This window comes from Equus caballus, chromosome 19 (assembly GCF_041296265.1).
Source record: "Equus caballus isolate H_3958 breed thoroughbred chromosome 19, TB-T2T, whole genome shotgun sequence".
Lineage (NCBI taxonomy): Eukaryota > Metazoa > Chordata > Mammalia > Perissodactyla > Equidae > Equus > Equus caballus.
In genome coordinates, this window is record NC_091702.1 from 46,095,950 (window position 1) to 46,121,772 (window position 25,823).

The window sequence follows — 25,823 nt, forward strand, 5'->3', positions numbered from 1 at the left end:
GCATTGGCCACTGGGCCATTGGGTTTGGCAACTCAGAGATACTTTGTAACCATGGCAAACGGGTTTGGGGGAGTGACAGTAAAAGAGACTGAGTGACCTGCTGAAGGCCATGCAGCTAATACCTGGCTGGGTGGGAACTGAAACCCACGCCTTGGCTCCTAACCATTGCAGTCCACTGCCACCATGGCCGTCGGGCACCTCTGATTGTGACTGAGCTGATTTCAACCCACTATTCTCTTCTTGGCCTCGGTCCTGCCATATTCATAAGTCTGCTCTCACTTTCACTCTTGTTCTTTATTTCATCACAGGCAGCTGATGTATCTTAGGGTGAACTAAATTGCCGTTTTAATAGATCAAAAACACTTGAATGTTGGCAAATAGTATGTTTCAACTGAAACAAGCATAAAAGCACTTAGTATCAGCATGGACTAAGTACCCGATAAACACCAGCTGTTACTTTACGTTTCATTCACCCCTTTGTTGGGGTGTTGTTATTCCCGTTTTCCTGGTGAAGAAGGTCAAGCATTTGCCCAAGGACTCGTGGTCACTAAACAGAAGACCAGAAGGGAGCTGTTTCCTGACTCGAGCTCCCTCTCTCCTGACTATGCCAGCATGCTGCTTGTTCTCAGGCAGAAAGAGAGGCCAGTCGCTCTGCCCTGCCCTTCGTGGACCCTCTCCCAGAAGCCTCCTAAGACCTCGTCCCTCCTGCCTAGGTTAGAGTCAGGGAACCGACCTCCTGGGGAGGCAGAAGGAAAAATGCTGCCCAGAGTGCTGAGTGCAGAGCTAGCCCAGGAGGGAAGGGGTGAGGTGCTTCCATATAAGGACACGTTTTCCTCTCTCTGCTGGGCCCCCCACATCCCCACATTGCCATCATCCTCCCACATGCTTCTTTGGGGGCACAACCAGGCCAGCAAAGGACTCCAGCCCTGGGTCCCAGATCTAGAAATGGAGTTCAATTTCATCACAAACTGATTAAAATAGACAGAAAAGACAAGTTGCTGTTAAACTTTTATTACTATTATTTTTATCCCCTGGGCAGCGTGTGAGCACAAACCTGGTTCTGATTAAGCACGTGGTCCTTGCCGCGGTTCTCACGGAGGTCTAGTGACTCGTGATGCATGCACAGCCCCGTGGGCGGGGGTGGAGGGGCTGCAGAAGGGAGGGGGGCTCCGTCGTACCCTGTAGGGCTCCACATCTGGGGGTTGTGTCTGGCTTGAAAGGAAAACTTGAGCCCCTTTCCTCATGGCCAGATGGAAAGATAAGCTGCACGGAATTTCTAAAAACAAGGCTCAGAGCACATGACAGGGTAGTGTGCTGACACGTCAGTGTAAAGAGCGGAGGGCAGATGCAGAGGCTGGAAACATGGCTGGGGGCGGTCAGGGAGGGCTTTCTGAAGGTGGAGAGTTTTAAAGCAGACTTGGAAGGAGGCGAGGAAACGTGCTGAGCAGGAGGAGTGAACCGTAAATGGTCATTTTTCTGCCCTCCAGAGCACTGTCACACTCATTCTCTCCTTTGAGCCTCCTAACACTGTGAGACAGAGAAAATCAGTGTCATTCCCTTGGTACCGAGGTGGAAATAGAGACCCAGTACAGTTGACATGATTTGCCTGCAATCCCAAGATTGCTGATGCCAAAGCCAAAACCAGAACACTGCTCTCTCATCCCTACTCTGAGGAACAGGATACCTAGGGAAGCACAGCCCCGCACGACCCCACAAGGAGGGAAGGAATCTCAGTCCCTGTCTCCCTTCTTTCAGGAACCCAGGAAAACTGGGCCTCGAATCCTTTCCTTGCTTATGCCTCAGTTTACCCGTCAGTTTAAAAAACCCTGATCTTTATCTCCCTCCTCTGATGCCCCAGAACTCACCAGGAGAAAGAGAGCACTGAGACCAAGGAGCACAGAACTCTCGCATGTCCTCTGCCCTCTCCTCCTGTTCCTTAGAAAGGGGGAAAGAAACAAACGTGTGGGTGCGCCTGTCTTTAGAGGGTCATTGGGGCCTGTCAGAAGTGCTGGTGTTGAAGGAAGGGCTCCGGACAAGGGAACTGTAGACTTACCCCACCCCCCTGGTTTATAGCATCCTAGTCCCCACATGTCACGGGAGGCGCTGACAGGTTTTCCTGTCTCTAAGAATAGTCCCTGAGACCCTCCCTGTGCCCCATCCCCACCTCTACATACACATGCACACACACACAGACGCATGCTTGCCCATGTACACATACATACACACAAACACGTGCACACATAAACACGCACATATACATGCATACATACACACATATACACGTACACACATAGACACACAGCCTGAGGAGAGAGACTAGGAGTGTTCAACCTGGCAATGTATTAGAATCATCTGTGGAGCTTCTGGATCATATACCCAGGCCCTGTCCCAGGTAACCAGGCCCAGACCAGTTAAACCAGGATCTGGGGAGTGAGAAACCCAGGTACAGGTACTTCTCATGTGCAGCCCAGGCTGAGAACCACAGAGGCTGACAAACATGCACTGAGGACTTTTCTATAGCTGAGAGTGACCACTCTGACTGGGGAAAATCCCCACTGTGAGAAAATGAAGTCACCCCCCTCCCTTCCCCTGGAACTTTCTGCTCCTCCATCCCCGTCCACGTGGAACCTGGAGTGTGGGTGACCCACTGAGGAGACAGGACACAGGCAGTGTTGGCTCTGGTTGGCAGGGACCCCTGACTCACCGTCTGGGGCTTCTTTGCTCGTACAGGAGGTGGCAGAAGGCTGACATGCAGTGGAGAATGGAGGCAGGTGAGGGGGCCAGGTTATCAAGTGCAGCTTAAAAGGATTCCTTCCAGCTTGGTCCCTTAGCCCCATCTGCTGTCATATACTGCTAGGAAGTTCTACTTAAGGCCACGTTTAATCGTTCCTGTAGTTACACACGTACAGCTTGTCGCCGACTCTGGAGGCCTGTGCACCTCAGAGCTGCTGGTGAGCCTGGACAGCACCTGTGCTGGGCCTCCACCCCTGGCTCACCCAGCTGACGGAGAGTGGGCATTAGGTTGGGAAGGACGGCTGGTTCGTGTGGAGGGATTTATATGGGCAGATCCACAATCTGGAGCAGGAAAGGGACCCTAATGCCATCTACAAGGGCAATGCCTCCAGATGGGAGCACCAAGAGTCCACGTGCTGGGCAAGTGGACATCCCCAGCCCCTAGTTCTGTGCTTCCGTGCCCACCCCCCAAAGCCCCAGGAGCCTGGTCTAGGAGAGATCCTGTGTTAGCAGCCAGGCTGCCCCAGCCTGGAGGTGGGCACAGCGAGATGGCCCTTCCTCCCCAGCCTAGCCACAGGAATGTGGTCCAAGCCTCAGCTGGAAAGTCCCACCCTCTCCTCCTCCCTCTGAGCTTCCTCTCTTGAGGAGCAGGAAAAGGATGGACCGGAAGGGGCTCTGAGGGGAGGCTCCCTCCCACCACAGTCCCTGAAGAGAGTTCCTTGTGGGGAAAATGCTGGAGCATAGTGATAGCCCTTCAGCCTGCTGCTGCTTATCCGAGTCCTGGGTGGTTTCCCTGCAACTTCCTCAAGTGCAGGCTCCTTGGGGCCCAGTAAGGGCCTTTTCCGCCCCACCCAGCCCAGCCCAGTGGGTGTTACCTTGCTGCTCCCACCAGGAAGGGTTTCCCCTGGCTTTATGCACACTTTGCATTAACGTGGAGGAGGGAGGGTGGAGGAGAGGCCTGAGGAGTTGCACACCCATCTGTGCAGCATTTTAGTCCTTCCCAGAAGGCCGCTGCTGCAGGGGTTTACTGCGTCTGCTTTGGGGAGGGTACAGAAGCCCCACAGTGAGTCCAAGGCTCAGTCCAGAGCAAGTGAGGCATGCTGATCAGCTGCCCAGAGGCCTTCATCTGGTCTGGAGGTCTGACTGTCAGTGCCCACCTGTAGAAGGAAGTCTGAGAACTCAGAGGCTGCAAGCCCCCTCCAGACCATGAGCCCAAGGGCAGGGACCCTGTCCCCTCCTTCCTCTGTGTGAAAGACCCTTCTCTACACAGAGCAGGCTTTTGGAACTAGAACATTTAGCCCGAGTGAATCAAGACTCAAGGAAGGGGGAGAGGTGAGCAGTGGCCTCGACTCTCCCCAGCCCTGCCAGTTATGTGATTTCTAGCAGTACGTGCCTGCTGCAGAGGGGAAAGCATTAACTAGTTCCCGGGATAGCCCATCCATCCATCTTGCCAGGACGACTGTGTTCTCTCCACCTGATTTATAAGGCCCAGCAGAGCGGACACTCCTTCTTTGGTGCTCTTGTGGAGGACGGTGCCCTGCCGCAAGTGCCAGCTGCTCAGCGGGCACTGGGGGCCTCCAAGCGGACTGGGGAGGAGAAGGGGGAGGGGCTGTAATTTTAGTGGAGGTGGGAGTTTTATTTAGAGGCCTCCTCTGCTCATTTCCTTGGACAGCTGCCCACTGATGTTTGTGGTCACCTGTTTTGTTCCAGGTGCTCCCACCAGTGAGAATGCCAAGGCCGGGGAGCTGAAAGCACGGAGACCCAAGAGCTCTCTTCCTCCTGTGCTAGGAACAGAAAGTAAGTACCTGCTCAGGTTTTCTGGGCAACCCAAGGACCAAGGGCCCGCATCAGAGGCCCCTGGTTCCTCAAAGTCTGGCCTGAGTGCCTTGTGAACTCCTGGTGACCAACAATGGCCTTTTTGCACCCTCTCCCTTCTCTTCCCAACCTCTCCACAGCCTGGTGGTGTTGCACATCCATGTCCACCCTCAGCCTTACTCAGGCCCTTTCTACTTCTCACCACGACCCTGGGAGAGCTTCTCCTGATCTCTCGGTTGAGTCTTTCCTGCCAGGTAGACCTTTCCCTGCTGTAGCTCTGATCTTATCACTCCTGGTGGGATGCCCAGTGGCCCCAGGGCCTACCAATCCCATACCAGCGAACCGTCACTCGTTGCTGCCCTGGCACAGCTGCCACACACGTGCAGACGCATTCTGACACTGGCCTCAGCCTCTCTTTCCGAGTGCTGCTCCCCAGCTGCTTTACTCCTATTAGATGCTCAAGCCAAACTGAGTTCCTCAGTGTGCACTGGACATCCCCGTGTTCCTTCCTTCATGTCCTTGCTCCCGCACCTCTCTCCCTGGGACACCTCTCTCATGGGATGGACTCCCGCTGAAGAGCCACTTCATCCCTGACTTCGTCCTCGCTTCAGCAAACAGTAACTCTCTCTTGCTGTGAGCTCCCAGGGCACTCACACCTCCCTCTGCCGTTGGCGTCTTCTTCCCAGTGTCATGGTGATGGGATGGGTCTGCCTCTCATCCTCCCTCCGCCATTGTAAGTTCCCTGATGGCCGTAACTGGGCCTACTCACACACGCACCTTCCGGGATGACAGTGCTGTCCCTTGCTCACAGAAGGCCCCTATGGGTGTCTGTTAGAATCAAGTTGCAGCTGTGGTATAAACAGCCAAGGAGTGGGGGAGGTGTGATTCTACACAGCTGTCTCCTCTTTCTGGACCTTGATTCCCCTAGGGCCTGCTTACCTATAAGGCACAGCATCTAGGGCCCATGATGCTTTTACAGGCCCACAGAAATGTTTTAATATCTTATAAAATTAGAAGAAAAAAATAAACTTTTAGGTCAAAGAAAATGTTTTGATTCATCAAATTGATATGTTCATCTTTATACCAATGCAGTTATAAAATATAATTTATATATGTACGTGTCTGTGTGGATCTATATGTATTTTTCTTCTTTTTTAATGGAGGAAGGGGCCCACAAAGGCAGACTTGCCTGGAGTCCACAAAGGTCGAATGCAGCCTTGGCTTCCCCTGCTCATTAATTATTGGTCTTATTTTGTTAAAACTATGCTTTGAAACCTCTAGTTTTAACAGAAAGTGTGGAGTTGCTTGGACATCCCCAACACACTCTTTCTATGTTTCAAAAAACCAAAGACAAGACAAACTCTTAATTACCCCCACGAACAGAGGAAAGTGACTGAGCTTCATTAATTCAAAGGCTGCTTCTCTTTTTCCGTTACAAGGCAGCGTTCTGTGACTTAGTTTTATTCCCATTTCTTCTTTTCAAAGTGGTGTATTTAGCTTCCTAATGATGAGCTGAGGTTCCCCGTGCCTGTCCCAGCCGGGCTGTCAGGGGGTGCTCAGCCTTCAGTATGTTGGGCCAGCCAGATTGGAATTATAATTTCTCGTGGATATTTAACCTCAGTGAGGAGCCTCAGACTGTCAAGAGTGGACATGTAATAAATTGTTGGAAGTGCGTAAATAATTCTAAGAAAAACCTAGTGAGAATGAGTTAATGATTTTGTCTTCCAAAAGGATTTCTTGGGCCCATGATCTATTCTTTTAGGGAAAACGTAAGCGGAAGAGATGTGGGATCTTAGACGAGCATCAAGTGCTTGTGAATTGGGGGTCGGACACGGTTGTTCACCCCTCCTGGGGGCAGAAGCAGGAATACATGGAGTTCGAGCTGGGAGGTCAGCCGCCTCCTGTCCTCAGCTCTGGTACATCCATTCCAATGAGATCCTGGGGGAAGTGAGGGGGGGTCAGAGGACAGCCATGAAGGAGAAAAATGAGCTGGAGACTGAGAGTAGACCCCGGACCTGGGCTCTTTGCCCTGGAGAAGAGAAGGCTGTGGAAAACCCCAGTCAAGTTGTCATCATCCAATTCTAGGACAGGAGCTCTCCACCCTGACTGCATATGGGATTCACCTGGGGAGCTTTTAAAAACACTGCTGTCTCAGGGCTGGCCGGGTGGTATAGTGGTTAAGTTCCTGTGCTTCGCTTCGATGGCTTGGGGTTCGCCGGTTTGATCCTGGGTGCGGACCTACATGCTACTTGTCAAGCCATGCTGTGGTGGCATCCCACGTACAAAATGGAGGAAGATTGGCACAGATGTTAGCTCAGGGCCCATCTTCCTCACCAAAGTGAAAAAACACTGCTGCCTGGGCTGGACCCCAGAATAATGAAATCAGAATCTCTGGGGGTAGGATCCAGGTTTCAGTGTTTGTTAAAGCCCCCCAGCCCTGCCAGTGTCTGGTTGGTCATGCTGGAAACCAGCCGTTCCAGAGGGAAGCCCAGTGCCCCTGCCCTGTTGATCTTGGGAAGCTTAGGGGGTCTCCTCTACTGCCTTCGTTAAGTGTGGAACTGCCTTGAGGCCCCTCATGCCCAGGTCCTCAGAGTATCTCCACTGCATCTTTAGGGTGGGGCCAGGGTGCTCTGTGGTGTAGAGGCTGGAAGCCATGGTTCTTACCCCTCCAGAGGGAGCGGGGAATGGGGCTCAGTCAGCAGTGCTGCTTAGGGGAGGGGCAGGGCTGGCAGAGAGTGCTCCAGACACTACTTGTCTGCTGAAAGGGAATTTCGTTGTGTAGAAAGCCTTCTTGTTGGAGTCACAGATGGACATCTACTCCCAAAGGAATGGAAGCATGTTTTCCATGCACAGTAATGGCCACTTGGAATCCTTCTGCCGGCCCATCCACCCAGCCCCTCATCACCCCAAGCTGTCCCCAGCTGGGGCACGAGGAACATTGTCAGGGTGGCTCTGGTGCCACTCCACCTGCTGCCGCACACGCGCTCTGGTCCTTCACAACCCTGCAGAGTTCCCTGGGCGCCTGCAGAACGCCATGGGGCTCCTTCCCAGGAGGCGCCTGAGGAGGCTGCTGTCCACAGATGGGAAATGAAGGGGATGTCTCTGAGGTCTGCACTCCCAGTTCTTTTCTCACTTTGGGGGATAATTTGTATTATTTATTAATTATATAAGTAAATACGCATGCATTTGTGTTTGGACATTTTAAACAGTATAGAAGTACTCCAAGCACCATGTGAGAGCCCTTCGTCTACCCCCCATTCCGCTCACCTCCTCAGATCTGTTCACAGTTACTTTTTCCTGAGCATTCACATACACACGTGCAAATCCATCCGTTGGGTTTTTCTTCCCACAGAAACGGAATTACACAGTCTCTACACCTCTGCAACTTGCCTTTTCCTCTTAGCCATCCCCAGGCCCAGACATCTCTGATTCCATGAGAAAGCCCAGATTCTCATGTCCCTGAGTGGTCTGGCTGTGTATGTTTCATTTTTCTCAAGGGCTGGGAAGCACCTGATGTAACCAGGAAATCCATCTTCAAGGGAAGGCCGAGTGGTTTCCTTGTCAAACAGATCATGGCCAGTTCTGTCTCTGCATGCCCTCCGCTCGCTGGCTCTGATGTTTGGGCCTGTGAGGGAGCCATCAGGTGGGAGAGGGCACAGTGCTCATCCACACTGTGGCCTGAGAGCCCCGGGGAGCACTGCCCCTGCCAAGCACTGAGGAATATGAGGGAAAAGCCCAGTCAGTCTGCCCTGACCCAAGGGGTCGGATGAGAGAAAACTGACAAAAGTGCAAGTTAACCTGCCAGATACCAACTCACAAGTGCGGGAGTGAAGTAGGGTTCTTTCGGAAGATTTCGGAATGAGGAAAGCTCTGGGCTGGGTTAGGAAGGAGGAGAGGAATGCGGTTTGGTTGAGGAGGAATGATAACATTCCTCTTATGAGGGGGACTGGAGGGAGAAACTGTACAGATGCTAGAATGAATATTTTGGGGGTACCGCCTCAGGAGAGCATCTGCTTGTCATACAGAACGAGAGTTGATTGAGCACCACGCAGCAGGCATCATCTTGGGCACTCAGTCTACGTCACTTCAGGCCAGTCTCACTCAACCAAGGCACAAATAGTTGTTCCCATTTTACAGATGAGCAAAACTGATCCTTCGAGAACTACATTGTCCTGCCCAGGGTCGCACAGCTAGTGAAATGTGGAACTGTGAGGACAACCCTGCTCTAGGCTCCTGTCGCACCATGCTGTGCCTTGCCATAGTCTCAGGGCCATACCTTGTGCTGTCCACACAAGCCTGGGCAGCGCTTCCCCAGCCCACTAGTGGGGCGGACGTCTGACTGCCAGTAGAGCTGCGGGGAGAGGGGGATGACAGCTTCAGACTTCCCTGGATCTTGAGACCTGTCAGGGTGTTTGCTGCATGCCACTCTATGGGAATATTTTTATAACTTTATTTTAATATAATTTCAAATTTAGAGAAAAATTGTGAGAATAGTGCAAGAAACTCTTGTATACCCTTTACTTAGATTCACAATTTATTTACATTTTGTTCCATTGTTTTTATCATTCTCTATTTATATACTCATATATATATTCGCCATTCATCATATATATATCATTTATGAATCAGAGACAGCATACCCTTGACCTCGAAATATCTCACTGTACATCTCCTAAGAGCATGACCACAATGCAATTATTAAAATCAAGACATTTTACATTGAACTGATGCTGCTCTTTAATTCACAGTCTATATTCAATTTTTATCAATTGTCCCAATATCTTTTTTGGCTGGTTTTCCTCCTCTGGATGGGAATTTAATGTTAGCACTCCTGAAAAACTTTATATACTCCTCTAGCCCAGAGCGGGTCACCTCCTACCTTTGGAGAAAGAACAGGAGAGAATGGTGTGGGCCTGGGGGAGAAGCATCCAAGACTCCTCCCCTCGAGCTGAGGGGGTGTGGGGAGGCAGCAACACCCTTCTTGGACCTCCAGATGCCCATTTACTGCACCTGGTTGTGGGGCAGGGCCCAGGCACGGAGCGTGACAAGACAGCCGCTGGGCTAGAGAGCAGGGGTGAAAGGCTTGGTTCTGCCTCTGATTGAACAACTTGGCTTTGGTTAAAGCCCTCCATCCTTCTGGACCTGTCAAATGGGGACTTTGTCCAACTGACCCCAGACCTTTTCCAGCTCTGACATCAGACCATTCGGTGACCATTCAGGCTTTTCTTTGGGGTGACACAGTTCAGGTGAGGTTGGCTAACTCCCCTTCTTATCATCTGATGTCTGAAGGGGCAGAGTTACAGCAAGCAGGGGCTGCAGTACACAGCAGCAGAAACATCCCAATGGGAAAGAGGCCTTAAGCATAAGGCCCAGGTTTAGGGTGTTCCAGGTGGAAGGGATCTGAATGGGACTTTGTGTGAAAGGCATTAATGGGGCTTAAGAAGTGGTTTTAGAGAATACAGATGAGGCAGTGCCAGTGTGATAACAGACTCAAGGATTCCTCCTGTCAGCCTGTAAAGCTGGTGATCTTTTCAAAAAGAGATAGCTGAGCATCCATAGGGTGCTTTTACAACTTGGGGACAGGAACCAGGGCCCGTCCATCTCTGAAACTTCAGTGCCTGGCCTGAAGTAGGGATAGAGTAAGTATTTGATTTCTCAAATAGATTCATGAGTTCCCCTGCCTTCAGCGTCCCTGCCTCCACTGCCCTTAGGGATTTGGGGATGTTGCAGGTGGAACGCCCCTTTGCATTCCATACCTGGCCTTGGCCTGAGCTTCACCTCTGACATGGGTCACTTTGGCTGGACTCACCAGATCATGATGCTTTGAGATATCTTTACCTTGGCCTCTCATATATGTCTCTGTCTGAAACCAAAAGTTGTGTCAACTTGAAGTCATCTTTGGATATCAAAATCAGTGTCCAGTTTCCCTGAGGGGTTTCTCCAGGATCAAATCTTTCCTTTAAATATTCTCTTCAGGTCATGAGGAATGTTAAATCTGTATAGGATTCAAAGGGCTGAGAGGTTGAGACTTGGCATCAAGACTTGTGTCACAGTGAAAGATGTGGGACTCCAGGAGAGAAGCTGAGATATTTCTATGAATGTCTTTGAAAGCTGGCACCAACTCCCAACCAAAGTATTGGTCTGTGAGGAGTGACAGTGCCTAACTTCACCCTCAACCGCCCATGCGTGTGACCCCGTGACTTCCACCCCTGGGCTGTTGCTTCCAGCTGCTTTCCCCAGCTCTTCCACGGTCTCCCACAAGCCAGTTAAATGGTGGGATGGGTCCTCCCCAGGGATTCCAGTCAAGCAATGCTGGCACTGGTGTCCCATCTATGCTGGGCTGCCTCTTTCCCGACCATCCCAGTGTTATCCTGGGGGCTTAGGGATGGATGTTTGCAGTAACAAGAGGAGCAATGTTCCTCTGGAACCTTCTTATGTGACAGCCTTTGCTATGAGGGGCTGTGTGCAGGAAATTTGCTCAGAGATGTTAATTCTGGGAAAATGACCAATATTTCTCCACAAATCTGTAAGGACATTCTGGAAGGGGTCTGGTGTATGCAGGGGGATGGAGGGGAGTTGTGGGAGGTTGATGTCAAGTCACCCAGAGCCCTGAGCCCCCTCCCCAGCACGGAGCAGTGGGATTCAGCCTTTCATCCCCAGGTCCCTGCTGCTACCCTGCTGACACAGTCCTGTGGGGTGGGTGCTCCGTCCTCACTTCACCCAGCCTGAGTCCCCTTCAGGAGCCTTTGGCAGAAAGTTAATGCTAATTTTGGGAATTGTGAAGGGTTTGATGTCTATTTTTAGTTAACTACCTAAAAAGGGAAATGTCCCCAGAGAGGCAGAGATCCAGGGACCTCCCTGTACCGAGGCTGTTCACACTACCTCCCTAATTCTCCTTTGCTTTCCATTATCTCAAACCCTTTGACTCCGCGAGACCTTTCAGGCTCTGTAAATATCTCCCAAATGCTTGCTCTGGTCTTTCCGCCCTGCTGATCAATGGGGGAGAGAGGCACTCATGTGCCTTCAGATTGAGCAGCCTGGAAACTTCTGTGGGATGCTCCCTCCCAGGGGCAAAGGAAGGTTCACCAGGCCAGGACTAGATTAGGGCTTGGGCAGGCTGGGGCAGAAGCAAAAGATGGGTTACCCAGACAATTGGAGGCTGGCCACCCCAGCCCTGCCCCAGGTTTCCCAGGAGCTTCCAGATGCAAAAAGCTTGGTCCATGATGTCTTATTGGGCTGCTTCACTTCTTCCAGTCTCAGTCTCCTGTCTGGAGTGGAAGGCTCGGCACCTGGCAGCTTTGATCTAGTTGGTGACAGAGCAAGGAAGCTTCTCTTTTTTCTGGAAAGTTCCACAAGGATTCAAGCCCCAGGGCTTTGTCTCTCAGCATCAGCGCCCAGGAGTGGGGTGGAGTGTTCTTGGGAATTCCTAGGTCAACAGAGATCCTCAGGGGTTCCATGTATTCCTTTAATAGCTATTTATCAAGACTGCCAGGCACTGTGCTGGGCACTGGGGGTATTAAAGGTGAACAAGAGATACCTGTTCCTGTGCCCAGGGAGCTTGCAGTGGTGTATGCATATTGGGGCGCAGGTTTCTGCAATTGCAAAGCCTTGTGATGAGGGCTGAGATAGAACCATCTTGGAGGGGCAGGAACCCAAACTGGCAGGAGCGATGCGTGAGCTGAGGCCTGTCTGAAGAATGTGCAAAAGTCAGCAAAGAGCTGGTGGCAAAATCCTGGTATTGCAGAAACTGAAAGGCATTCAGCGTAGAGTAGAGAGCAGTGCCCCCCAGAAGGTGGTGCAGGGACGAGCAGCATCAGGGTCCCAGGAGGAGGGCTGAGGATCTGTGTTTCTAGCAAGTTTCCCAGGTGATCATAATACATGCTAGATTTTGAGGACCACTGATGTTGAGCATCGAGGGCATGGGAGAGGGTGTTCCTTCCCCAAGAGGGAAGGCTGGAGATGAGAGCTGGGGACAGATCTCAAAGGCCCTTGTCACACTAGTTGGACTCTATCCTAAGAGGCAGTGGGCAGCCATTGGATAGTTTTAAACAGTGCAGTGACATCAGATTTGCATTTGAGAAAGACCACTTTGACCATAGAGTGATGGATGTATTGGGGTTGGGACAGGGGACCGGAGGCCTAGGAAGTGGTACATTTAGGACTAGAATGGTGACAGTGGGGATGTGGAAAGTGGCATACGGAGGAGGTATTTAGTTGATGGGACTGACAGACATTAGTGACTGGATGTGGGCAGGGAGGGGGCCTTGGGAGAAACAGGGACAAGCAGCATATGGGGAGATCCTGGATTTGGTTTTGGACTTGTTGGGCTTGCAGTATGTGCCAAGGGAGATGATGGGCAGGTCACGGGATGTCTAGGGAGGCTCAGGAGAGGGTTCAGGGCTCCAGGGAAAATAAGGGCAGCAGAGAAAGGGATAAAAAGAGAAACTTGAAGAGCAGTTTGGGGAGCAATGCTGTGCCAGGACCGGTGTGCTGCCTGGGGCTGACTGTCTGGGAGAGGTGACTGAGTGCCTCCTCACAGGGACAGACCCAGTGGCAAAGAGAGGGAGGATGCTCTGCCCTCCTTGCCTGACCTTGTGGCCAGGAGCTCTCATGGGATTTGCAAAGATGGTTGGATTTTACTTTCCTTCTGTGACATTTGTCTCTGACAATGGCTAGTGCAGAAAGTTTGGGGTGTTGGAGAAGGGGATGGGAGACAAAGGGCTGAAAGATATTATAAGATAGTAAGATGGGTGAATCCAGAGGAGAGGAAACTAGTTAGTGACCTAGGAAGTACCGAGAGTTTGGGCACCTGGACCAGCAAGAAGGCTGCCTCCACAGAGGACCTGAGTTGGGAGAAGGAGCTCCAGGTGCAGCATGAGAGCTCTCATGAGGGTAAAAGCTGAACTGACCAACAGTGGGGCATAGTGAATGGGGGAAGGGAAGTATGGAGAAGTCCTCTGGGGAATCTGCTTGGGCATGAGAGCTGTATGGGGGCCTGGTATTGGAGCATGCACTGTACACGATACTATCTTTACAACATCATTTAATTCTTTACAACAAATTCTGTATATTCTTCCCACAGTTTTTGAATGAGGAAACTGAAGCTCTGAGAGGTTAAATGACGTGCTTTAAGTCACACAGCTTAGGGAGTGACAGGGCAGTATTTGAACCCAAGTCCAGCTCCAGAGCCCCTGCCCACTGCATTTCTGCAAAGGGACAGAGGGAGTTTCAAAGACCTGGGTTTGGGGATGGAGCTGAGTGTCAGCTGGAGTGAAGAGGCCACAGGAAGAAAGCAGCCAGACACTGGGCATCAGGAGGCTCAGGGCCTATTTCTAACTCGGCCACGTGTGGTTTTATGACCCCAGCAAGTCATATGACTTTTATGTGACTCCATCTCCTGGAAGCCTTGTGGGGTGCCCTGCCTGTGTTTGGCTGGGGTAAGAACCAAATGAGAGAAAGGATGATGAGACTGTGGGTTAGAAACTCAACTCGCTGAGTCCAGCTCTCTCCGAGAAACAAGGTTTTTAGAATCAGGTGACTCTGCTTTCCAGTCCATTCATTGTGTTCTCGTAAGCCCAGAACACAATGAATGGATTTCAGCAGATGGTCGTATAAAATATGTATAGAATAGTATACAGAACATTGTTGACATTTAAAATTGGTTTTACTGTTAGGAATCAAACCAGTTTCAGATGGTAACCAATTCAAACAGCAGACGCTCCAAATTTATAGAACAAACGTAAAACTTTGGCCTATAATTCCATTTAGCTGTAAGACAGAAAGGTAGGTGTTAGTTCGGGCTCTGCTTCTAGCCAACATAGGTTTACCCCAGAGCCGCCAAGAATAATATAGTGTGGGACTTTGGGTTATCTGATTTCATGCTGTGCCGATGCCCGCTCCTTATTAACTCCTGGCCCACCACTCCAGGGACTGTCCACCTCCCTCCCAGCCCTCAGAGCCCATCCATAGATGTGTTAGTCTGCTAGCGCTGCCCTAACAAAGTAGCAGACTGGGTGTTTTAACAACGGAAATGTATTATCTCATGGCTCTGGAGGCTGGAAGTCCAAGATCAGGGTGTCGCGGGTTTGGTTTCTCCTGAGGCCTCTGTTCTTGCCTTGCAGATGGCCGCCTTCTCCCTGTGTGCTCACCTGGCCTTCCCTCTGTGCGTGCTTCCCTGGCGTGTCTCTCTGTCTGTCCAAATTTCCTCTTCTTCTAAGGATACCAGTTGGTTTGAACGAGGGCCCACCCTATTGGCCTCATTTTAACTTAATCACCTCTTTAAGGCCCTGTCTCCAAATATAGTCATGTTCTGAGGTATAGGGGTTAGGGCTTCAAACTACGAATTTGGGGGGACACAGCCAAGCCCATAGTAACAGCCCTCCACACAGCTCCTCTGAGCTATGGCTCTCCCTCTCTGCAGGAGGTCAGATCCTGGCCTTAGTAGAAGCCCTTTCTTCTTCCCTTGAGGGCCTCTCTCTTCCAGTTGTGCCCTCTCTCTTCCCAAGAACCCTGGATGAAGAGGGGCAGGGGCTTTGTGGCTCGGCTCGTCATGGGTGTTCCCTATCCCCTCCTGTATCCACTCCCGAGGGATCTGGCTTTCCCAGGCTCTTCCCCACTAGCATCTTTGGGCTCTGTCTCTCCACTGAGTCCTAGCCTTCCGCTTTCAAACCTCCTACTTTTCTCTCTCACCTTGGAAGAACCCTTAGCTTGACCTTTCCTCTTCTGCCACCCTCTTTCTCTTTGTCCCTTTACCTCTGAAGGTCTTGATGGATTAGTTGACTCCCTACCTGTTTCCTTGAGCATCTCCTCTAGGGTGATTTCTGACCCCACTGTCCCACTGAACCTGCCCTCTCGGACACCACCCATCACTCCATGCTGGTCATACCTGAAGCCCACTACCCAAGGCCCATTCTCTTCCAGCCTTGGTTGCAATGACTGTCTTCCCTCCTCCTCTCGAGGTCCTTCCACAGCCCCCCTCCTTCATCCCAACTCCTTGTTGTAAGCTTCACCTGGGATCAGACACTGGCCCCTTCTCATCTTTCATTACATTCTTTTCCCCAGAGAACTGACCCATCCTCGCAGTTGCCTTCATAATTACACATTTGATTCCGAAATCTTTCACTTCTAGTACCCACCGACCTCTCTCTAGAATTCTGATCCTGGGCTTCTACGTATGGATTAAATTCTTTCATCTACTGCGTTCACTTGGACCAAGCCAAACTCCTCATCTTTCACTCCCAAATTCCATATTCCATCAATACAATTTTCCCCATTTATCCAAGTAAGGAATCTTTGTACTTCCCTCTTGTTTAGCCCCTAAATTCTTTTAACTTTCCCTCTGTCTCTTATTTGTATTTTCTTTGCTGCTGCCTTTACCGAGGCTGGACCTTGATCAGTTCCTTCCAAGAGTATGGCAGTCGCCTCCTACTTGGATATCCTTGTCCCCCAGGAGTTGGAAAGACCTCCAGAGGTCCTTGAGCCCAGTCGAACTGCGATTTGTGTGAGGATTCTTCGTCTACTCAGGACAAAGGCCTCAGACTCAGCATTCTAGACCGGCACTGTCCAAGAACTTTCTGTGGTGATGACAGTGTTCTACGTCTGCACAATATGGTAGCCACCAACCACATGTGGTTACTGAGCACTTGAAATGTGACTAGTGTGACTGAGGAACTGAATTTTTTATTTTCTGTAATTTAAATTGTCACACTATCGTCACACCACTGCTCTCTAATACCAGCCCTATGCTCTGACAAACCTTCACCAGACGTCACCTTGATGCTCAAGTCTGAGCCGCTGTCTGTTCCCGACCTATGGGGCTCTTCTCCCCTCTCCAGGTCAGATCTTCGCTAGTCCTCAGGTCCAGGCTAGGTGCCACCTCTTAGCCCTCCCTAACCGTCTCCTCAACCCTCAGCATTCTCTCTTTCTCCTTCTTTTGAACAGCCACATCATGTTTGCTGGATTAAACTTTCTACTTAACTTTTATTTTGAAACAATTTTAGACTTATAGAAAAGTTGTAAAAATAGTACAAATAATTCTTGTATACCTTCACTCAGATTCCTCAAATATTAGCATTTTACCATCTTTCCTTTATCATATATTCTCTCTCCCTCTCTCTTTCCATCTCTCTGGCCCTCTACCTCTCTACACACACACACACATACATATATATTACTTTTTATGAGCAATTTGAAAGTAAGTTGCACTTGTGGTATTCTATACACCTAGATGCTTCAGTGTATATTTCCTAAAACCAAGGACAATGTCTTATAAAACCATAGTTTGGTGATCAAAATACGAAATCACAAAATTAGCATTGATACAATGCTATCATCTAATTTATTGACCTTATTCAAATTTTGCCAATTGTCTCATAAATGTCCTTTATGGCAAAAAAAAAAATGCATTTCCTGTGGGCCACACATCTTGACATTTAAGCCCTTGAGGACAAGCCCTGATTCCTCACCTTTGTTTGGTTTTCTCCTCAGTACCCAAGTTACTAGTGTGAACTGACTGGCACATGCCTGGCACATAGTAGGCCCTCAGTAAATTTCTGTGAGATGGAGAGATGGGTCATTAATGGCAACGAGCTGGAGTGATCTTGGTGGAAGCAGGCCTCAGCCTGGGCTTTGCCACGTAACTAGTAGCCGTCAGCTCTGTGATCTCAGGGTGCTTCTGTCAGGTGTCACCTCCTTCCTCAGTCCTCTGGGACACTCAGATGGCCAGCAACACTCTTCCCATTTTAAGGATGCACAACCGATAATCCACAGAGTTAGCTAATCTTCCCGTGGTCACGCAGGAGCCCCGTGTCCAGGTCAGGACACAGCGCTACTTCTCCATAACATGCCAAGGGGAAGCTTTTTGGATGAATAATTGTTAACATTAACCCCACTCATTCACTCAGTAATAGTTATCAAGTGCCTTCTGTGTGCCAAGCACATGGGTATTCAGCAGTGACCAAAAAAAGTCCCTGCCCTCAGAAAGCTTATAGTCTAGGGAGAAGGGAAGGAGAGAGAGTTAATAAACAAGTAAATATATAGTGTGTTGGAAGGTGATAAGTGCCTTGGGGGTAAAATAATAAAGTGGAGCCAGGATGATAAGGAGTGCTGGGGCGGGGGTTGCTCTTTGACACAGGGAAAGAGCTCATTAGTTAAATACCTTGTTCCCATTTGTTATATTCATTCATAATTTACATAGAGTAAGATTCACTCTTTCTAGGGCACAGGGCTGTGAGTCTTGACAAATACATATAGTCATGTAACTACTGTGACTATCAGGATATGGTTCCATCACCTCGAACAAGTCCTTGTGCTCCTTAGTGGTCAACCCCTCCCCCGACCCACCTCTGGCAACCGCTAATCTGTCCTCTGTCCCTTTAGTTTTACCTTTTCTAAAATGTTATGTAAATAGAATTATACAGTGCATAGTCTTTGAGTCTGGCTTCTCTGAGCAGAAGAGAAAGATGAATTGTTGAGATTCATCCATGTGTGTATCAATAGTTCCTTTTCGTTGATGAGTAGTATTTCACTGTATAAATGTATCTCAGTTCATCCATTGTCAAGTTAAGGGACATTTGGATAACTTCCAGTTGCATATGTGTGTCTGTTTTTTCTTTTCTTTTTTTTTTTGAGGAAGATTAGCCGTGAGCTAACATCTGCCACCAGTCCTCTTTTTTGCTGAGGAAGAATGGCCCTGAGCTAACATCCATGTGTATTTTCCTCTACTTTATATGTGGGACACCTGCCACAGCATGGGTTGATGAGTGGTGCATGGGTCTGCACCTGGAATCCAAACCAGCGAAGCCCGGGCCGCCAAAGCAGAACGTGCTAACTTAACCGCTGCACCACTGGGCTGGCCCCCTAGTTTTTGATAATTACAAATAAAGCCACTATAATCATTCACATATAGGTGGTTGTGTGCACTTAGATTTTCATTTCACTTGGATAAATAGGTTAGATGACATTTGGGCAAAGACCTGAAAGAAATATGAAAGCTGAGGATATTTTTACATATTCATCATTTGTTATTTAGCCAAATGAATAGGTTTGTGCCGCAAAACTAGTCTGTCTGGATCATTTTTCTTATTTGAGTTATTTGGAGAAAGTGGTGTCAGGAATGGAGGAGACCATTGGTTGATTCATTCCTTTGTTCATTCATTCATTGATTCATTCAACAAACATTTAAAAAAAAATGAAAGCCACCAGTCCACAGTCTGTGACCCAAAGGAGTCCTGAGACTCTTGGATCCACACCAAAGGCTAATTTTAGTTGGTTTATCTAACATAATTTCCTTTCTGAGTTTCCTGAAAGTTGGTAGTGGAGGGGGGAATAGCTAGTGAGTTTGGGGTTATCATTGTTGAAATGGACAATGGAGACATAAGCATTTTGGGGAGTTTTATCTCAATGGAGGCTCCAGGGACCCCTCCAGAAGCCCCTCCTGAAAACTAGTATTCATTTGATCATGAGGTCGTCTGTGTGAGAGTGTAGGATTCCCAGAAAGAAGTTTTCAAATGAGGGCTGTATCCAGATGAAGGGCCAGTGGGCAAGACTGCGTCCTCCTACAATTCAGGAGCTTTGTGAAAAAACAACAGACAGAAGATAACCTGTGAACTCCTTTGTTTCAGGTGATGCAACTGTGAAAAAGAAACCTGCCCCCAAGACACCTCCGAAGGCAGGTAACTGGTCACAGCCACATTTGGGGCAAGGGAGTCATCTGCCACGAGGGGTGTTTCCTCTGCCCTGCTAGACCAACCGCTGGGTATGTGGTCCCAGGAGACCACCCTGCTCCCTGCTCAAGCTCTGTGTTATTCAGACCCAGTTTTCCCCGAGAGCCTCTGCATAGCCTGGTCCCCCACCCTCTTGTACGACTTGCCTTTTCTCCTGCCTCCCTTGTATGGACAGTATCACACAGTACTAGCGACTTTCGCATCTCATCTGCGGAATTCTGCCCAACCCTCTCTCCTCCACTCTGCCCCTTGTGGAGATGACCCACTTTGTGCTGTTTTAATGCTCTGCTGTGTATGTCCTTGTCATATGGAACCTTGTCTGTTTTCCATTGAAAGACATTTGAGAACGTGAACCGTATTGAACCTGTCAGCCAGGTTCTAGGAGGTTAGAAGGCAAGGCACTGCTTAATTAAAGGAATTAGGATGTAGATTCAAAAAATTAGGGTAAGACACAAATTCCGGAGCAATGAACAAATGGAGAATTTTGCCATGTAAATTGTGTGGGCCACTTCTGAGGGAACCAGAATAAGGAGATGAACAAACCAAGGGGGTCCATCAGCTCAGATGTTCTGGAGCAGTAACAGTGTTATTCTGAAGGGTCCGGAAGGCGAGAGATGAGCAACAGACCAATGTGGACAGCAGCGTCAAATGACAACAGAATGTCTGAGGCTCCCTCTTCCGCCTCAGAGCTCACTTTCTCACTGTCCTCTCCCAGCCATGCCCCCACAGATCATCCAGTTTCCCGAGGACCAAAAGGTGCGTGCGGGAGAATCTGTCGAGCTGGTTGGTAAAGTGGCAGGCACCCAGCCCATCACCTGTACGTGGATGAAGTTCCGAAAGCAGGTCAGTAACAGAGGGGAGCGGCCTGCATACCACCCACACAGCCCCTGGGCTGAAAGGGATGAGAAGTGCCGTAATGGAGACAGCATCACTCTTGATCACAGAGGCCTTAGAAATGGGAGAGACCCTTCACCCATCTGTCACTCACCCACCCAGTTCGAGTTCTGAATCACCTTTTCTTCTGAATCTACTAATAATCCCTGCTTTATAGACAATTTGTATGATAGAGAAAAGTATGAAGGAAAAAATAAAAACCACCATGCCCGCCACTTGATTTTAATATCTCAGTTAGACCTCTACTCAGAGTCAAGAAAATGGAACCAGTGACCTACAGGACCTCTCAGACTCTGAGCTCTCTGTGATTCCGTGCCAGCCCACTGAACCCTATCTGTGGTAACAACTTAAACTACCACATGCTGAAGGCATAAAAGTGAATCTGAGTATTTGGATAGATAAATTGTATGTTAAATAGAATTTTGGCTTACTGGCCCAGAAATCAAGCTACCGTTTATAATAATGGTCCTATGGAAAAATGTTTGAATTTCCAAACAACTAGCTTTCAAAGAAACTTGGGGAGCCTGGCCATTCCACCAATCCTGTATTGGTACTGTATGCCCACGTGCATGATGGGCAGAGAATGGTGGGCAGGCTCATGGTCAGAAACTCTACAGAAGGTATGAAGATTTCTTCTGAGCCCTCTGTTGCTCTATTTTACAACCCTTCAAATTGTCCTAAGGCCCAGAGATGATAGGAGGCTAGAACCGAGAAGGAAAGGAGAGTTGGTCTCAAAAGATGAAGAAGAGAAGCTGGCCTTATCCCAAAGCATGTTTGTCCTAGGCTATGTCTGGGCTAGGGCTGTCTGAAGTAAGATAGAATCTCATCCCTCTTCAGAGCCGGTTAGCCAAGTCCCAGCTGTGTCCAACAGAACTTTCCATAGTGATGGAAATGTTCTGTATCTGTTATCCAGTATGGTAGCCATTAACCAACTGTATATGACTGTTGAGCACTTGAAGCGTGACTGGTGCACCTGAGGAACTGAATTTTAAATTTTAATTAATTAAAAATTGTTATAACAGCTTTGTTGAGATATAATTCACACACCATAAAATTCACCCAATTCGCCCTTTTAAAGTGTATCATTTGGTGGTTTTTAGTAGATTCAACAAGTTTGTGCAACCATAACAGTGATCTAATTCCAGAATATTCTCATCTCCCCAAAAAAGAAACCCTGGACCCAGTAGCAGTCATTCTTGCTCTTCCCCTGGACCCTGGCAACCATGAACTTACTTTCTGTCTCTGGATTTGCCTATTCCGGGCATTTCATATAAATGGAATCATATAAAATGTGTTCTTTCTGGCTTTTTGTACTTAGCATGATGTTTGCAGGGCTCATCCATATTGTAGCGTGTATCAGTACTTACTCCTTTTTACGGCCAAATAATATTCCATTGTCTGGATATACCACATTTTGTTTATCCGTTCATCGGTTGATGGACATTTGGGTTGTTTCCGCTTAATTAATTAAAACTTAAGCAGCCACATGCAGCTAGTGCCTATGGTATTGGGCAGCACAGAAGAGGTCAGAACCCGCCTGGGTGGGCTGAGTAAGGGACTTTGCTCAGATATGTTCTCCCATCATCCCATCCCAGAGGAGCAGAGGGGGACTAGGACACTCCTCCACTCCAGTGTGGAGCGGCAAGTTCAGAGTTCATTCCCCCCAACCCTGCTCAGCACCCTCCCTGTCCACCCCAGGCCTGGAACCCCTCAGGGAGACGTGGCTCTGGATGCCTGAGAGAGAAGCCCAGAGTCCAAATAACAATAGCCCCACACAGCTTGTGCAGTGGCATCCCTTAGGGAGTGGACAGTGGGGATTGGAACCCCCTTTGTTTCCTGGCCCAAATCTCCAGCGCTGCCCCACTCTCTGCCCCCAGATCCAGGAAAGCGAACACATCAAGGTGGAGAACAGTGAGAATGGCAGCAAGCTCACCATCCTGGCCGCACGCCAGGAGCACTGTGGCTGCTACACCCTGCTGGTGGAGAACAAGCTGGGCAGCAGGCAGGCCCAGGTCAACCTCACTGTTGTGGGTGAGTCTGGGGACAGGATGGCCTGGAGGATGGGGGGAGGGAAGGCAGGATGGTGGGTCTCAGGACCTCATCTCCTGGGGGCCTACCCCTTCCGCACCCATTCTCTCTCCCACAGCCTCCCATTCCCCCAGCTCTCTCTCTCCCTGCTCACACCCTGTTGCTCTGCCCCATGCTTATTGAGAGCTCCAGACTCTGCACACGTATGCCCCACAGTGTCTACCTCTTCCTGTGAATTCCCTCCTGGCTTCTCTTTCTTTCTAGCCTTTGGAGACCCTGAGCCCCACTACTCCAGGCCGTCTCCTGCCAGCGCCTGTAACTCCCCCTCCCTCTGGTCCACCACCTACCCTCAAATCAGTCCCCTTGCAAATCCTTATTTTGATTCAATGCTGTCTTCCAACCTCACTGCTCCTACACCTGGTTTTGGGGGCATTGCAGGAAGATCACATCAACCCACAGACTGAGGGCTGGCCTCTACCAAGGTCCAGGCTCAGCCTAGGCGTCAGTGCTGGTCAGTGCCCGCTCCCATTCTCTGTGATAGCTTATCACCATGCAGGCCTTGGCCTCTCGCTTCTCTGAGAAATAGGAGGCATTAGGCATGAACCTGCTCAACTTCACAGCCCCACACCTATAGTGTCTCCATATCTGTCCCCATGCTGACTCCACCCTCTAGGCTCTGGATGTGGCCCCTTTCTCCTGCCCGAGGCTGCTCCCTTCTGCTGCGCTCTGGATTCTAGGCTCTTGGGGGCTCCAGTCCACCCCCTTCTCTCTTCTCTTCAACTTCTCTACTTCTCCCATAAATGTTGCCAGGCTCTCCCATCTTAGCAAACACAAAGGCATGCATACTCCTGCAAAGTCTTCTCTCACTCTACATGCTTTACCATCTCTCTCTCTCTTTGCAGCAAACCCCCTGAGAGGGGAGAGTCTCTGCTCCGATTCTGCTTCTTCACCTCCATGGCACTCCTCAGCTCCCTGCAGCCTCCCCTCCACGCCCCGGTAGTCTGCTGGGACCACGCTTCTGAGGTCACCGTGACCTCCTAATCCTAAATCCACTCCCTTTTTCTTATCTCCTACATCCCGGTATTGAGTTGAGTCTGTCTCCAGACTGATTCTCAAGTTCACGTTTTCCTCTCCATCCCCATCGCTGCTTTCATGCCCTGGTCAGCTGTCTCCTGAAACATCAAACTAGCTTTCTAACTGGTCAGCTCTTTGTGCCCCGACTTGGCAGGCGAAACAGACAGACAGGTAGTAGGTCATGTCTTTTTGCATTCTGGGGCCTTCCTACGCCATGCACATGACAGCCTTTGACCTGGAGTTCATTGATCCGATCTCCTTTCTTTTGTTTCCTTAGGTCAAGAGTTTTAAGTCTGGGAAGGCCAGTGTAGCAAGGGGTCAGGGAATAGGTTTCTCATCTGTAAAAGACAGGAGGGACCCTTTTCTCAGTCTTTCTCTCTTTGGTGACTCCGGATGCTTATTGCAGTCGTTTCCCCTGAAGAGTGGGAACACGTTGGGGAGTTGGGGCATTGGTGCTGGTGACCCAGTTTGCCTTTCCATTTAGACCTGTAGCTGAAGTATTGATTTGGCCCCGTGCCCCCGCCTGTCAGCAAGCATCGGTCTCCAGTTTTCCTCCATGTTCTCTCTCCTCTGCCCCTACTAGGGGAACTTTGGGGTCAACTCCTTTGAACTGCTTCTCTGGGACCAGTGCCCCTGCCCCCGCTCGGGCCGGCTCCGCACCGTGCCACGCAGTCCCCTCCCCCAGCGCCCCTGCACGAGCTGCAGTTCTGGCCTTTTATGGTTTCGTTTCTCATTCTCCTCGGCCAGTGCTGACAGGGCCATTGCATGGCTGCCCGCCAGCTGGCAAGAGCAACATGTTAAATGCCGTTCTGGGAGGGGAATGGAATGGAGGGGAACGGGCTTTCTGTCTGCCTCCCCCTCGCAGAGCTAAGAATAGAATTGCTCAATAAAATGAGGACTCACATTGATGGACGCAGCAAACCCACATTCATTCAGAGCCCATGGATTTAGAATTAGTCCAAAGCAAACCTGGATTTAGCCCTGATTTACCTGTGTGTCTAGGGACGTCTGTGTGTTATCTGCTCAGGGTTGATCAAGTAGCTGTAAATGTAAATGAGATACACAGGGAGTGTTTGGCCTACTTCAGACACTTTTCAAACACTTTGGAAGCTTTCGTTTATTTACAGACCAGCTAAATCAGGCCAGTTTAACACACTCCTATTGGTCAGCATGTTCTGAGTAGCATAGCAACTTCTTGTATGTTCTTCAAAGTGCCACTTTTTCTTCAGATAGTCTAGGACTCCTATTTTTAAAATAGGATGATAGTATGATAATAAAATATAATATATGATATTATATGGTATCATGAGAGTAAAAATTAGGCTCTCCCTAAGGAGTGATGTTTAACTATTTTAAAGGCTTATCATGATTATATTTTAAAAGCCGGTTCAGGGTTGTGTGATACTCCGAGGGCCTCTGCCTATACCTACGCCTCTAGCCTCAGTCTCAGCGGGTGAGGAGAGAGCAGCAGACCCAAGTGAATTCCTTCCTGTGTCTCTTCCAGCACCAGAAAAACAGGTCACTTTGTATATCTTTAAAGGAGAAAAACAAAGTAGAGAGAACCCCAAATACCCAGCAATCCCCAGTACCATCTGAGCTTGGAACTTGCCTGATTTTTAAGGGCAGGAGATTTCCCTTCGTAATGCCTGGCTTGGCATTCAGCAAGATGCGTTCCTGATCTTATTCTGCCTGATAGCCTGGAAAGTAACAGGCCCCTGGAGCAGAAGTCTGGAGACTTTTTGGAGTCTCTTCTTGGCTCTACCATTGGCGTGCTTGGTATTCTTGGTAAGCAAAGTGCTTAGCCTCCGAGGCCCAGGACTATCCAGGTAGATGACCCTGGGGGCCCTTGTAGCCTCTGCTGTTCTGCTAAAAGCTGCAGTGGGCTGCTGAGGTGCCAGGGAAGGGAGGTCCTGGTGGGGTCAGGCACAGCCACAGATCATCTTCAAACACACAGGTGCATAGATACCACCAGGTGGTTCCTCTAGTGAGAAGCATTAGAGATGAGATCCTCCCTTTTCCCAGGACCAAGAACGTTTGCTAAACAGAAAATCCTGGAGCCAGTGCCATCAGAGACCCTGCCCTCAGACTCAGCATTTCCCATTCTGTTAGTCAAGTCTCTAGGGAGCCATGGGAGAATTCCAAGGAAGCATGGAGCTCGGGGCCCAGACACTGAGCCCCCCTCGCTTCACCAGGCCATGCCCAGGTCCCCCAGCCACACCGAGTGTGCCCTAAGCACAGAGGGAAGGCTCACGGGCACTCTGTTCTGAGGACATCTGTTCTGTTCTGAGGGTTTTCATCCCCGGCTGGTCCAGCCTCCCTGTGGGGCTCTGTAGGTTGGAAAGAACAGAAAGCCTCAGGCACATCCCTTGACCCTAGGGGCAGCGTGGGGGTGGGGGGCTTCCAGTCTCCCATGACTTTAGACTTGGGTCTTTTCTGAACTCCTTAATTTGCTGTCAAATTCCTTGAAAGCATTGAAGTTTCATTTGGAATTAAAGCCCCCTGCCCCAAATTTTGCATCTTCTCTTGTAACGTAGGGGGTTCCATATGTCATAGGAC

At 49.7% G+C, this 25,823-nt stretch overlaps 1 protein-coding gene across 18 annotated transcripts in view; it reads left to right on the forward strand.

The window, feature by feature from the left end:
* MYLK (myosin light chain kinase) overlaps nt 1-25,823 on the forward strand; it is a 258,811-nt gene that overhangs the window by 189,959 nt on the left and 43,029 nt on the right. For all 18 annotated transcript variants that reach the window (XM_023623637.2, XM_070243688.1, XM_070243691.1 and 15 more), the window contains 4 exons: nt 4,444-4,530; nt 19,170-19,220; nt 19,987-20,114; nt 22,043-22,196. In XM_023623637.2, coding sequence (XP_023479405.2) covers nt 4,444-4,530; nt 19,170-19,220; nt 19,987-20,114; nt 22,043-22,196 — 420 coding nt within the window. The remainder of the gene's footprint in view (nt 1-4,443; nt 4,531-19,169; nt 19,221-19,986; nt 20,115-22,042; nt 22,197-25,823) is intronic.